The sequence below is a fragment of the Filicampus tigris genome, chromosome 4 (genome assembly GCF_054856515.1).
Source record: "Filicampus tigris isolate MCC_2025a chromosome 4, RoL_Ftig_1.0, whole genome shotgun sequence".
Classification (NCBI taxonomy): domain Eukaryota; kingdom Metazoa; phylum Chordata; class Actinopteri; order Syngnathiformes; family Syngnathidae; genus Filicampus; species Filicampus tigris.
This window is the reverse complement of record NC_141220.1, coordinates 15,925,001-15,940,072: the sequence shown is the minus strand read 5'-3', so window position 1 is coordinate 15,940,072 and position 15,072 is coordinate 15,925,001. Positions and strand designations below refer to the sequence as shown.

The 15,072-nt window shown below is 40.5% G+C and overlaps 2 protein-coding genes and 2 long non-coding RNA genes across 5 annotated transcripts in view; 3 read left to right on the top strand and 1 right to left on the bottom strand.

Annotated features, from left to right (window-relative positions):
• Positions 1-1,494: 1,494 nt before the first annotated feature.
• LOC147148633 (uncharacterized) lies at positions 1,495-4,205 on the top strand. The gene is made up of 4 exons (XR_015086520.1): positions 1,495-2,922; positions 3,005-3,060; positions 3,394-3,493; positions 3,567-4,205. It is a non-coding gene; the product is annotated as an uncharacterized LOC147148633 (long non-coding RNA).
• A 1,031-nt stretch (positions 4,206-5,236) lies between these two features.
• On the top strand, positions 5,237-12,350 carry LOC147148632 (high affinity choline transporter 1-like). 2 transcript variants are annotated; one of them, XM_086029463.1, is made up of 8 exons: positions 5,237-6,836; positions 6,913-7,026; positions 9,113-9,268; positions 9,365-9,513; positions 9,630-9,776; positions 9,880-10,033; positions 11,143-11,360; positions 11,435-12,350. In XM_086029463.1, exons 1-8 carry the CDS (start codon positions 6,653-6,655, stop codon positions 11,942-11,944), a joined length of 1,632 nt encoding a protein of 543 aa, XP_085885589.1. In that variant the 5' UTR covers positions 5,237-6,652; the 3' UTR covers positions 11,945-12,350. The 2 variants fall into 2 exon arrangements, with proteins under 2 accessions (XP_085885589.1, XP_085885590.1); XM_086029464.1 differs by lacking the exon at positions 5,237-6,836 and having other exon boundaries at positions 6,910-7,026; positions 8,790-9,268.
• On the bottom strand, positions 9,530-13,809 carry LOC147148631 (uncharacterized). Its single transcript, XR_015086654.1, has 3 exons — positions 13,598-13,809; positions 11,429-11,906; positions 9,530-11,346 (listed from the first exon to the last, which is right to left on the bottom strand). It is a non-coding gene; the product is annotated as an uncharacterized LOC147148631 (long non-coding RNA).
• Positions 13,810-15,008: 1,199 nt separating this feature from the next.
• Positions 15,009-15,072, top strand: part of LOC147148630 (high affinity choline transporter 1-like) — a 17,983-nt gene continuing 17,919 nt past the window's right edge. Inside the window, exon 1 of the mRNA XM_086028529.1 lies at positions 15,009-15,072. This exon is cut by the window's right edge and continues 174 nt beyond it. The gene's annotated coding sequence lies outside the window, so the exon portion shown is untranslated.

The following is a 15,072-nucleotide window of genomic DNA, read 5'->3' as shown; positions in this document are numbered from 1 at the left end:
TTACTCGCCAGCTTGAGGTCTTTTCTGGGCTTCTGGACCTTTTGCATCCCTTGTGACGTTTCTTTTAGGTGAGTATCTGAAACATGAATTTATATTTTTGTATATATGAGTTTATGTATAAGTGGATCATACTGTATACTGTATGTATATACGGTACTGTATAAGTACACAGGATGTATGATACAGTATATTGTGTATAATACAGTTAACCCCTGCATACTTGCGGTCCGGCACCAAAGGATCATATTCGTGGATATTTGTTATTTCTTTTCAATATTTTAAAAAATTTTTGGAGGTTATATATGTGTTATATATGTGTTATATATGCGATTTTGCATTTACACATAAGAGGGCAGAAGCAGTCTGTCTAACTCCATAACCCTGTGTGACCCTTTCCGGACAGTTTCTAAAATGGCGACAATGAATAAAAAAGGGAAAGTTGACAGCATGGGCCGACAATTTAAGGAAAGATGAAATTTGAACTGTGTTTGCCTCATTTGCAAGGAGCATGTTAACGATTTCCCTGATTTTAAATCCAAACGTTCGCTGAACATTTACTTTCAAGAATATGCCACGTGGCGGCACGGCGGCCGACTGGTTAGCTAGTCCTCCTCACAGTTCGATCCCGGCTCCGGCATGTTCCCCCCGTGCCTGCGTGGGTTTCCTCCGGGTACTCCGGTTTCCTCCCACATTCCAAAAACATGCATGGTAAGTTGATTGGACTCTCTAAATTGCCCCTAGGTGTGATTGTGAGTGCGGATGTTTGTCTCTGTGTGCCCAGCGAGTGGCTGGCAACCAATTCAGGGTGTTCCCCGCCTACTGCCCGAAGACAGCTGAAATAGGCTCCAGCACGCCCGCGACCCTTGTGAAAATAAGCGGTATGGAGAATGAATGAATATGCCACGTTTCAAACTGGTAAATACTGGTACTGTTAAATATGATATACTGTATATGTATATTTTACATATGTTCCATACATATTTCCCTTTCATAGAATTAATATGTTAAGAAATCATTTAATTGAGAGTCGTTATTGATGTTTATTGATGGTGAATACTTATTACTTATTTCCATGTTTTAAATCTAAAAGTTCGGTGAACAATTATTTGCCAGTGACGTCATGTTTCAAATGGACCAAAAGACTTGTTTAAGAATCTTGACATTTAAATTCTAAAAAAATCAAAAAGAAAAGGCTGGTTTTATAAAATGTACTTGGATTTATTGGTGTTCCACATAAAAAAGAATGTCATCAGGCTAAATGGTCGCCCCCCCCCCCATTCCTTAATTAAAGCGGAAGTCAACCCAAGCATATTTTTTTCAAGAATATGTTCCCAGCAGGCCCACTAGTTGAAACACAGCATTCTGATTAATTTTGCGTTTGTGGAATATAAGTCAAGTATAGTAAAATGCACTTCTTTTTAGCCATCTCTGGGGGTGGCCATTTTGTCTTCTGTCGACTGAAAATGACATCACAACTGCTTACAACGACCAATCACAGCTGACCTGTTCTCTGAATCTGGGCCGTTATTGGTCGTTGTGAGCAGTTGTGATGTCATTTTCATTTTCGGGCGCGGTTTTGTGGATGATGCGTTTGGAGCGGTGAGACGCGAAGCGAAGCACAGAAAATCCGCTCATTCGTACATTCGGCGCGGCTAAAACAAATGAACCCTTTTCCCTCTTCGCCTCACGGCAGCCAGTATCGGGGAGTATTATGTCACACAGAGCATCCTGTACACTCGGCGGGTCTTGTGTGGAGAGCGCAAAATTAAGGAAAAGATTATCATTGTGGTTTGTGGACATCCCGAGCTATATCGACACGACCAGTTACAACTATCGGGACAAGAAACAAAGAGACCAAGCATGGAGAATCGTGAGCGAGGAGCTTCTTGCACCTGGTATGTTTTGACTTACTTTCTTTAGTTTATTTACAGCTGTTGATCTTTACCAAGACGGCAATATTGTTTGCATAGTCCACATCCCGGCCAAACCATCCCTTGAAATTGTTTATAACAGTTTAATCCACCTAGTATCCTTGGGGTCAATTTGATCCCACTCAACGTTTAACATTCAAAAAATAGTAGTTGACTGTTTTGTTTTTGCTCCATATTTCATGACTTTTCATAATTTGATGGGGACTGATTTTGCATAAAATGATCATGATGCTATTTTTTCAATGTACTGAACACATATTGCACGCATTGGTGATCCTCAGGGGTCAGCTTGACCCCAAGCTGTTTTCGCTGCAGAGAAACTTGTCTGTGTGTGTGTGACCTAACATCCCCACACCCACAGGTGCAGAGCTGATACTTTTGAGTTGATACATTACAGGGGGTGGGGAAAACAACTATTTATGTTGGCATGTGGGCAAAAATTTGACTTGTGAACTCCTGCCAAAATGAGAAAGCCAATGTAGGCTTTCGAGTTAATCATATCCAAGTCTTTCAGACTACACATCTCCCTCTAAAATTATTATTGCAAGTAAAATATTTCCAATTGATACTTATATGAAGATCACGGATAACGATTTTATGCCTTCAACATGGCTGACTGTGTGTCCGGTCGGACAAAGGTTGGTCGAACATGGGGTCGTGTTGTTTACGATGCCATTAGCCTTTAGCTAATGGTAACTGCTAACCCGCGTGCAGACGCTGTGCACGCTCGTCAAATATTGCATTTTGAATAACAGCAACTCAAATAAATGTTAAAAAGACAACTGTTAAAGATACATTGCAAATGTAAGGCTTACATTACAGGAGCATATAATCTAATAGTGAACTCTGGCCTTTTTTTGGGCATGTATTACGATTTACAGCTGTTCTGGATGGACATTTTGAGACAGTTTCAAGTGAAGAAATGATGAGCCGTCATCATCCGCTACACAGAAGTGCAGCATCTCCTGCGACTCCAGTGTCGCCAGTCCTGGTAAATTTCATTTTACAGTAACTTGTAGGGCACTTCAATTATTTGCTGTTACTCATTTTACATTTGTATGTCAACATATAAGTGGAAAAGGACCAACTATTCCTGGATGTGCTGCGCTGCTGTTTCTGAGGCATGAAGGTAAATACCTGTTATACTCACAGAAATACCTTGGTGGTTTTATTTAGTTTGTCACCTGTTGCAGCCATTATCAGTAGTACTTTTTTAGTTACTTATAGCAATAACAGGCTTAAGGCAAAGATAAGGCTCTGCCTACTCAACATAGTTTCCACCTTTATAAACCCAAGTACAGTAGTAAAAATAAAGTATTGCACATTAAATAAAAAACTGCACCTGAGTAAATATATTAAAAGAAAAACAACTGTTGAACATAAAATGCAAATGTTTGCATAAATCACTGACTTATATCCACTAATACTAAACTATGACATTTTTCTGCATTTTGATTTACAGCTGTTATGGATGCACATGCTAAAGAAGTTTCCAATGCAGGGACAAGTGTGAGCTCTCCATCAGGCTACCAAGAAGCAACCCGCATCCAGCGTTTGCCCGTGTCAGTAAGATGTTTCACTTACAGTAACTTGTAAGACAATTGGGTTATTAAGTTTGCGTTTCTATGTCAATAGGAAAGCGCGTAAGGGACGGTACCTTGGATTCAAGGAGAAAATGATGTGTGGCAAGCCAGACACTTCACCAAGTTGCGGACGATGCCGAGTTGGTCCAGGTGTAAGACTAGAAAATTAAGGCCGGCTTCTGGCTGTGTTTGTTTTGTCTTTTAGTGTGCACAAATAAAAAGTCGCAATGTAATTTTTTTCCCCCAAAACTTACTTCACGCTGCTGTAATTAAAAACTCCATAAGAGCTGTCAATGAAGCCATGTATTTATTTCATTTATTTAACTTTTACTTATCTAGGTAAGGTATTTGCAATGCTGACCAGGCTGCAGACAGCAGATTAAATCATGGCAAAATAAAAGCAAATACATATACTTAAATAAAAACAATGTGATATACTCACAAGCTATATATTTGTACGTATTAATTTCAATGACAGGCTACAAATAGGCTCAGCTATTATGTGTATTAGGGAAAAACTTTTTCATTCATTCAGTCTATGTATAGATGTCTATGATCAAATTATTACTTTTTTAATGTGGATTACACTTTTCATGGTGCCTTGAGGAATACACTTGACATGGTTTCTAATCTACCGCTTTATTGTCACAATGTTGTTCACAATGAAAAAAAAGGAGAAATAAAGCTAAAAAAAATTTTTAATAATACTAAATAGTAATGCAAAAAAATGTATTAAAATAAATATAGTGGTTACAGCCCTTTGCGTAAATCATGGTCAATTTAAAAAATGTTGTAGTAAAAAGTTCATGAAATTAAAGAACAGAGAAGTTCATGTGATTTGTTGAAAAATAACATTTATTTTATTTATTTTTTATGAATCCAGAATCATTAGGAACCGGAATCGAATCAAAGAATCGGAACCGGAATCGTCCAAATTCAAACGATGTCCAACCCTAGTAGAGGGGCTAAAATGTTCTTCCTTTTTTTTTCTTTTTTTCAAAAATATTACATGGGGGAGGGGGAAACAATAGTCCCTCTCAACCACCAGCAAACATGACAAAAATGTAAAGATAACATTGTAGCCTTTCCCCAGGATAGACTTAGCGCTGCTAATATTATCAAAATGGTTCCAGGCCCCACCGGGTATGCAATGAGGCATGTTGAAGACATCAGATCATAGGTCGAGCTCGTCATAACACCCTCGATCACAAAACCAAGCAACCAGGACCGACGAGAACATGACACACTTGATGAGGAGGCTCCCAACTTTAATCAACATGGCTCATTCTGTGAGAGTCATGAATGCACACCACAAATTACAATAAAGTTGGATGAAAGATTTTCAAGGTGCCCTCACTCTAAAACTGAAAACTTGAAAAGTCATTTCATCACCAAAACCAATAGGTTTCATCCTCCTGTGGCCAATAATGTGAGAAGTCTTGAGAATATTTGTATCGTGCAATACCCAATATTCCCCACTACTGTAATACCGTGCAATACTCAACATTCCCCACTACTGTTAGTCTAGTTTTATTTGTATCCAATGCTGTTCCTTACATTTCACTACAGCACTGCAGCACTGTCACTTACTTAGAGTATTTTTTCCTCTGTACTATGTACAGGCCAAAATGAGTGTTCCTCATACTTTTTATGTAGATGTATGTTGGTGTGTATATACATGTGTATATACACATGTTACTGCTTATATTTACATAGGTTTGATCCCGAATGTTTGCCGTCAATGTTATACATTAATGGCTACATTATGCCGCCGTCCCTGTGTGACCTATATCTTTGCTGCTGTAACAATGAAAATTTCCCCACTGTGGGATCAATAAAGACATTCTTATCTTATCTTATCTTATGAAAACTTTTAAAAATACATTTATTCTAATTTAAAGAAAGTCCCCGACACAAAGACTGGGTTAACATTTTTATGTACATCACTTCACGGAAGCAAATATCCCTGGGGTCAAATTGGCCCCAAGGGTAAAACGTATTAGTAATATTTGCGGATGTCAACCAAACCATTTAAAACGTTTCTATTGGTAAACCTGCTCATTTTTTTTCCCGAAGAAAAATTAATCAAATTTAACTGTTTTCGTACATGGTTCAGTAGCATACAGTGTAAAGAGAATAATCAACAGAACAAGTATAAGTGAATCCAGTTTCGACAGCGTGGAGGAGACAGACGGGTGTGACGAGGAGAGGAAGCAGCAGGTCTTCAAACTTCAAAAACATCGTGGTGAGTAAACGTATATTATACATAATATACGTGAGTAAACATATGTTATACACAATTATATACGTACAAGTGGGGCAAAAAATCAATTTAGGAAGACACCAATTGTGCAAGTTTTCACAATAAATTGAAATATGCTGAATGTGGGAGTAAGCATGGGTAATCATCAAATTAAAAAACTACATACCTCAAATTCCCGAATCGATTAGTGTATGTAAATGGGTGAATGAGAGGCATTCAATTTATATGCTGTCACATGATGAAATTCAGTGAAGTTTATGTGGATTTGTTTACGTGAGCCCTGCCACATCAAATACGGCAGACACGCTGGGATAGGCTCCAGCAACTCCCCGCGACCCTGTATAGGATAAGCGGTTTGGAAGATGACATGACATGACGCTCACAATTAGAAAAGTATTCTAAGTGGAGTCTTTGTCGAGATGTCTATGCTCAAATTATTGCTTTTTTTTAATGTTAAAGTTTGAGCATTACACTTTTCATGGTGCCTTGAGGAATACACTTGACATGGAGTCTAATCTACCGCTTTATTGTCTTCACAATAACATTCAAGACCTGACATCAAGTTAATATTTGACCAGTTATTGGTGAGCTAAAATGTCTCGCTAACCTGGCTATTTATGATTCACAGTTAAGGTTACATGCGCCTGACAGATGAAGGTAAATGCCATCCAACACCATAACACCAGAGTTATGTGCAGTTAGTTATTGGCAGCAGGGATTAGTCGAACTTGATCACATCTGACTGTGAATAGTGGAACACGGCGAGGTTTATTGAGTCTGGAGCGTTACTGACAAATAGTTTAACGATCTGTCGCTCATAAACCTTGTGTTTATTGTTGGATTATTTTTGTTGGCAGTGGCACTTGTTTGCAAGCATGGCAGTGCATGTGGCTGGAGTTTTGGCTGTGACTGCCTTTTACGTTGTTATCATGCTAACTGGGATCTTGGCGTCATGGAAGTCAAAGAAACTGGAGAAGAAATGCAGTGGCAGTAAGAGCGAAATCACCATCGTCGGGGGCCGCAACATCAACGTTGTGGTTGGTGTGTTTACAATGACAGGTATGACTTGTTTTTCCTTTTATGTTTTTCGCTTGGTCAACACTGACTCTTCTTCCTCATCTGTGTTTCCTTTCAGCAACATGGGTTGGGGGAGGTTACGTTATGGGGACTGCTGAGGCTGTTTACTTGCCAGATCGAGGTCTTGTCTGGGCTTCTGGACCTTTGGCATTTCTCGTGAATTTTATTTTAGGTGAGTATCTGAACGGTGAATTCTTTGTAAAATATATAATTATGCAATGTTAATGGTTGAACATGTCCTTTTTGACGTCTTCTGGAAAGTGATGATTTTGGAGGTGTAGGGATTCTGCCCGGTGACAGAGCTATACATACGTTTATCATGCAAAGTGTCCTGCGCATTGAACTGTTTGCATGTTCAATGAATATAATTTGAAAAATTTATTTAATTTACTTTCAACACTGGAAAAATAGCATTTGCTGTATGTCGGTGCTTCCTAAAATAAGACCTTACCATTAATCACAAGTAAATACTTTAGAAATGTTTTTTTTGTTTTTATTTATTTATTTTTTACACTCCTTATCCCACCTAGTTTTTAAATCGTTAATTAAAAGAAATATTTAGTTTACTGATTTAGGCACCCCTGCCCTAAAACATTACCCCATAAATCTGAATGTTCCACAATTCAGATGGTCTACAGGAGGTTGCATCATTCAGATCCTCTGCAGGCCATGGGAAGGCCGAAACGTTCACTCATTTATTTTTCTGTATATTCAATGATATATGTATTATGACTGGGGGGTTAAAATCTCGGCTCGTTCTGGAATCTCTTTTTTCTTTTTTTGGAAGGTTTAATTTTTGCTGATTTCAAATGAGAAGGAAAAACATTCATTCATTCATTCATTCATTATCCATACCGCTTATCCTCACAAGGGTCGCGGGCGTGCTGGAGCCTATCCCAGCTGTCTTCGGGCAGTAGGCGGGGGACACCCTGAATTGGTTGCCAGCCAATCGCAGGGCACACAAAGACAAACATCCGCACTTACAATCACACCTAGGGGCAATTTAGAAAGTCCAATCAACTTACCATGCATGTTTTTGGAATGTGGGAGGAAACCGGAGTACCCGGAGGAAACCCACGCAGGCACGGGGAGAACATGCAAACTCCACACAAGGGAGGCCGGAGCCGGGATCGAACCCACGACCTCTGAACTGTGAGGCGGACGTGTTAACCAGTCCACCACCGTGCCGCCGAAGGAAAAACAATGACATGAAAATTACTTTAAAGTGCTTCTGCCTTGATGACATGTCGGAAATATTCTGCTAGACTCATCTTTTTTAAAAAAAAAAAGATTCAATAAGCAGGTGATGGGAGCTAATTGTTTGCTCATCAAGTTGAGCCCCTGATAATTGGTGGGTCCGTTTTCAAAATGTGGTGTTCTTTGTCCCTTTTATTTTTTATTTGACTCTTAAAATCATGGCACCCTTGAGTTCTGCAAGAATGTTCTCTATCCCTTATTTTGGACATGGCCCAAAAGCTTTGCAACCCAGTTTCTCCCACAATCCTGTTGCGGCCAAGCGGTTGATCATGAGGTTCAGATTGTGGGGTCATGTGAAACGTTAATACCGACTGAGGGATTCATAAAACTGGGCAATGAGATGTTATCTGATGTAAATGCTATATTGCGGATAACAGTTATCGGTGCATGAAAGTATTGACAGCACTTCACTTTTTCTGCATTTTGTCATCTTACAGCATTGTAACAAAATCAATTAAATTAGTTTTCCATCAAAATCCACACACAGCCTCCAATAATGATAATGTGAAAAACGTTCAGGCGAGCTTTTAGGGTGTTCAGTGAAAGAAAAAAAAAATACATGTACATAAGTATTCACAGTCTTTATCACGAAGCACCTGCCTATATACAGTAAATGTTTTTGGGGTTTTTTTGCCCCCAAAAAAAATATAGTTTTTATGTGTTATGTTTTGTGTTTAGAATTGCTAATGAAAGTTTACCCCGACTCCCCGATGGACGCCCATTTAAAAATAAATGCGGACCGGCTTAGAGAAGGTACTATTTTTTCTCCCCCGGAAAAAAGTGTGAATGACGGGTGACGGAAGGGTTCCCACGCTGCAGGTGGATGACGAATAAGGGATGCTCAATTTCTAGTACAATGCCCAAATTGGATAATACAGTACAGTAATCTTGTATGGGACACCGTAAACAGTGATTGTTCAATTCATGTTGCTCACTTTGCATTCTGCCGAAAATTGACCAAATGAGCTTCAACACCTGTGATGTGTTTTTTGTCTTTCAAGGAGGACTTTTATTTGCAAAACCAATGAGGTCTAAACGCTACGTAACCATGTTGGACCCGTTTCAGCAGCGCTACGGCCAATTGTTCACTACAGCAATATTACTTCCTTCTTTGGTCAGTGATATTTTGTGGGTTGCCTGCATCCTTGCTGGTCTAGGTTAGTCATTGTGTTTTTGAGCGGCCCAATTTTATTTTTATTATGTTATTTATTTTACAATACATTTTTTAAGGTTAGATTGTGTATAATGCCCAGGTGCAACGATGAGCGTCATCCTCGATCTATCATCTGTTGTCTCCATCCTGATCTCTGCGGCCGTCTCTATCATCTACACTTTTTTAGGAGGCCTCTACGCTGTTGCATACACTGATATCATCCAACTGTCCTTCATATTTGTCAGTCTGGTGAGCTGTAAAGAAAAGTGTGCAAAAGTCATGTGTGCAGTCGTTCCGTCTGAGATTGCCAATACCGTTTTGTTGTAAACTAAATGGACTAACTAGTGTTTGTTTTGTTATTTTAGTGGCTCTGTATTCCATTCATGTTTCTCAGTCCTGCTGTGACTGACCTTTCACAAACAGCCCATCTCAACCAGTCAAACGTCCACTCTTGGATAGGAGAGGTGAAGCTTGAGGACGCAGCAAAATGGACAGATGAATTTCTCATTATGGTGAGATATTTTCCTTTATCTTGTGTCTTTATTACGCAGCAATCCGCGGTCGGTTGGTCAGATTTGTCATAGTGATTGATGCTTATGTACTGTATGTTTGTAGGCTTTAGGTGGACTGTCGAGTCAGTCTCTCCACCAGAGGATCCTTGCAGCAGCCTCCTCAGCAAAAGCTCAGGTGTCCTGCTTTGCTGCTGCAGGTCTTTCTTTTTCTTTGGGAATCCCATCAGTGATCATTGGAGCTGTGGCTGCTTCTGCAGGTACATGCGCTTGGCTATAGAGAGTTAAACAGGCTACACATGTTGACAAAGTAAGTGAAAGCCCAATTGTTGGATTGCTCTTAAAGATAATCCTGAGTAAATGATTACAGATCGTAAATGTTAGAGCTGCTTGATATTGACCTGTGCAAATTCATGTGTGTGGTCAACATTAAATTGGGCCCAAACAACACACTCTGTGATTGTGACGTGAAGCAGAACGCTTGCCAGTCAGGGAGCTTGCTAAAGCCGTGTCCAAACGCCAACTTGGGTGCCATTTGTCACTCACTGTCCATTTTTCTGAATTGGGCACCAACACGCACTCATTTGTGCAGCTGGAAGAGTGTGAGTTGGTGTTTGGATATAACTTGTGATGTCCACCAGGGGCGGAGCCAGAACGTGACTCATGGGTGGACCTGGAAAAATCCTGTGGGCCTGAATATTTCTCTCACTGAGCACAATCCTCCTATCCCACCACATGGTATATGACAAACTGAAAAATATGAAGTTCAAATCTTCCTTAGACAACCACAATTACGCCGTTCTTAATATTCAATAAAATAAAAAACACAACGAAACACAAATTCAAAAATAATTTCATAATAATTACTAAAAATGTAAAAGAATATATTGTTTTCATGAATCTCACTGGGTGGGCAGTCTCTCAATCTGGGTGGGCCTGTGCACACCCCGGCCCACCCATCCCTCCGCCCCTGGTGTCCACTAGGAGTTATTGGACACCAGTTTTTAATGTGTACATAAATGACATGTAAATTATCTGAATTATTGAAAGTCATATTATTTGTGGATGACTGTACGTACTGGGCTCGAGCGATAATTTACTATGTTTGTCATTCATCACTTCAGAAATGGATTTAAAAAAAAAGTTTTGATGATAAACTGGAATTCAATTATAATAAAACTAAATTCCACAGAAAAACAAACCAAAACAAGTAGGTTAGTTTGTGAATAATAAGTCATGACTAGGAGGGGTAAGTGTCACCTGACTGTCCATCAAAGACAGACATGATGTCAACTTGATGTCACAAGAAATGTGTAATTTTTTTCAATCCTTCTACATGCCTTCACCGCTCCACCTCCTCCGCTGTAAGACTGGAACCAAACAGAATATGGTCTACCACCACCTTATGATCGCGGAGAGGCAGGGAACATCCTGCCGCTGACTCTGTCCTACATCACACCTGCTTGGGTGTCTGTGCTGGGCATCGGTGCTGTAGCAGCAGCAGTTATGTCTTCCATGGACTCGGCATTGCTGTCGTCGGCCTCCATGTTTACGCAAAACGTATACAAGACAACTATAAGAAAGCAGGTGAGTGTTTATGTGGGTGGCAACGATTATGGTTCAGCAATGAGCAGTGCTATTTGACGTTTGCTTACCCACAGGCGTCAGACAGGGAGCTGCAGTGGGTGACAAAGATTAGTGTTCTGCTGGTGGGCCTGACTGGAACTGGTCTGGCCTTTAACAAGAGCAGCATTTTTGCGCTCTTTCTGCTCACAACCGATTTGCTCTACTGCATTGTGACCCCGCAGCTTACCTGTGTGGTTCACCTGCGTTCTGCCAATTGCTACGGCGCCATCAGTGGCTACGTGATAGCTCTGCTGCTGCGTGTCCTGAGTGGTGAGCCAGCGCTCGGCATCCCTCCCGTGCTGCTCTACCCGGGCTGGAAGGAGGAGGAAGGCCTCATCGTGCAGTACTTCCCCTTCCGGACTCTGATTGCGTTCATTGCTCTGGCGGCTATCGTTCTTGTATCCTGGCTGGTCCAGCTGGGCTTCACTCATCGTGTCCTTCCTCAGTCATGGGATGTGTTCAAGAAGAAAATTGAGGCAGAAGGGGAGGAGGGACCAACACCAATTTCTGAGGGAAATAACTATGTCCTTAATACAGCATTGTAGGTTCATATCGTATCAGCCAAAACCACATTGTACGTATACAGTACTGTACGTATACCTTGATGGACATTTATCTGTAAAGTGGTCATTTCTGAAAAATAAATGTTAAAAACACTGGTCATGTGCAAGTGACCGTCTAGCTCCGTAGGTAAACATTACAGATTGTATGCACACTCTAAACACCTTTAAAGACTCTGCAAAGTGAAGTCAGAGATGTTTGTGAATACATTGCATATGCCTGAAGATTGCTGAAAATGTGCAAAGACGCAGAACTACTGTACGTAGTACTGAATTGTAACGATTCAGCATTAAACTGTTAAACTTTGGCGTTTGCCGTGATTTATGGAGGAAGAGGGGATGTTTTTCATTCAACATTTTCACTGGGACTTCATTTGTATTCTGGGACAGAGGGGGGGGTGCATTTTTGTTCATTTTTTGAATGCGTTGGGTCATTCAAGATTTTTAACTAGCATTCACATTTTTGCTCACAACGAAAAAATTGTTCAATAAAATATTTAAAAGTTGATAAACAACAATCTTTTGAAACGTCATGCTTGCTTTTAAATTGTATTATATAGCTTGAATGTCTTATGATAAATCTACATTTTCATATTCATGCCTATTTCTGAAACTCCCCAGCTTGAAAACAAAACGCATCAAAAATATTGTCAAGTTTTTTTTCCCTTAAAATAAACCTTATAAACAAAATTGTGGCTCCGTGCAGGGTTTCATTTTGAGACCACTTTTTCAGCCTCCTGTTTTTCATGATCTGAAAACATTTCGGGCCACGGGGGTTGGGGAGGTTGCGGACGGAAATATTTACGACACGGCAACAGCGTGCTGCAGCGTTATGCATGACGTGCAAAGGATGCCCGGGCCGAAGAGCCGTCTTTCAATTTTGGACCACACAACTAGTACATGTCGGAGCGTTCCTTCATATTGGTCAGATGTTGAAGGTCGCAAAGCGTCCACTCAACCCCCGCCCACGGAGGATGGGCCCTGCGCGCACTGCATGATCTGCGTGTAGGGAGGGGCGGCTCTGATTATAAGAACAGAATAAATTTCCTCTGTGACAATAAGGTAACAACTCTGTATTTTAGTTGAGCGATGTCAGAACGGTACTCCTTTGTGAAATCAATACGCCCTTGGCCTTTGTATAAAAAGAGAAGTGATAATATTGCCCAATCCACCCACTTCGTAACTTGGGAGTTATACTTTAAGTGGGTTTCTTGGAGAAACATAATGTCAGACAACAAAGACTTCCGATGGGTTTGTACTTTAAAAAAGGGGTTGAACTTTGACTGTCTCTCACCAACGTGGCTCATATATCCTTAGACGTAAAATGTGGTAAAAATTCTTGAACTTTTTCGTGCAGCCACCTCAGCAATTTGGTATCCTCACAAACAGAAAGATAAAAGTTAATAATCCCTGATAAGTTGATAAGGACTTCAATGAACTGTGTACTTTAAAGGGACCGGGGCTGTACATGGGATGTACATTGGCACTTGTGCAATAGGTCTGCATGTAAAAATGGAATTTCAGCCCGCTGAAGATCTCAAAAGTGCACGGCCGACTTTCATGTCTCTGAAGCTGTTGTGCTACCGAATTCAGGTTGCTAGAGCAAACATGTATTGATAAAGGGGTGCAAAAACATACCAGTCTGTATTTCCAATCTGTTCTGTGCGGTATTGTTGACTCTAGTCCAGGCTCCTCAGTGGCGTTGTCACAGTCATCACTTTCACTTTCATTTCCTCTGCTCCGACATGAAGGGTTTGACAACGCCCGCTTCTGTTGGCTCATGTGTGCCAAAATCCTCTTCCTCAAATTATTAAACATCACTCGCCATTGAATGTACTGTCTATGGTGTACCGAGCTGTTTGGCTACTAAAAAGTCACTTCCGGTAAGCCTAGCGGTTGGCTAGAGTAACTACACCCACAATGCCTCAAGCTTCCAATAGGGAACACTTGGAATGAGTAAGTAAAACCTATTTTTTAGTCGAACTATGGTTGACAACTTGCAGGAAGTGTATGTCTTACAAAACATATTATCAGAGGTGACATTTCAAGCGCCTCTCCCTAGACACAAAACCTTGGGGCTAAGTCACTCTCTTGAATTCTTGACATAGCGCTTTAGTTCTCAAGGACTCACATTGAGACTCATTGTGTTTCTAAGGGTGATTGGTGCTGCACAGCAATTTCTCACTCTAGCGCACACCCCAGTAGTTGTGCCTACTCTGTCATTTCCTTTGTCCTGCCCTGTCCGGGCTACTCACTTGTTTGCCTTCCTCATTGGGTATAGCTCAGCCAGCCATACTATTATAGGACCAGTTGCACAGTTACACTGCAAAGTAATTTTGATGTTCGGCTGATCAAGGCTGTTTTTTCACATTGAGCTTCCCCAATTCCTCTGAAGGTGTTGTCTTAACTTATGACAGAGTCTTAGTTAGTTACTTCACTTAATTATTCATTTTTTCTTCTTCTTCCATTTTGCAATTCTGCCGCATGGCAGTTGGCTGGTGGTATGTGTAATACCAGCTGCCTTGAGGTCTGGGTACAGGATGGCAATTACATATGTACAGTACTGAGGTGGTGCTACTGTTACTACTATTAAAAAAAAAAAAAAAAAAAAAAAAGGAGAGGGGAACAAAAATTGTGTTTGCAAAAGTGTGTCCCTTTTCCTAGGAATGTTGTACGAGTGATCATTTTGGACACAGTGTTGGATATTGATATTTGTTTACTAACGTGTTAAATCGTTGTTGATAATTATTATGAGAAATTACTTACGTGATCAATTCACATAGATATCATTCATAACATAATTAGCGTGTGTCAAACTGCATTAATCAGTAACCAATAAGTAGCTCTCAGTTTTTAAAAAAAGGTCGGTGACCCCTTTTAATTGGTGGCCCTGCGCATGACACCGCCAGCATGGGGCGATTAAAAAAAAAAAATCTATACAATTTCATTTTCCTCTAAAATATCTAACGTATCATGTGGCCATTCACGTGAGCTTCTGGCGTCGACGTGATGACGTCTCTACCGTGGCTACTGGCTAGTAAGCCGCGGCAGTCTGCGTGCGTGGGCTCGGAGTAGTGGGCAGTGCCACACTCTTTGGCGTCATGTTTCTGAAA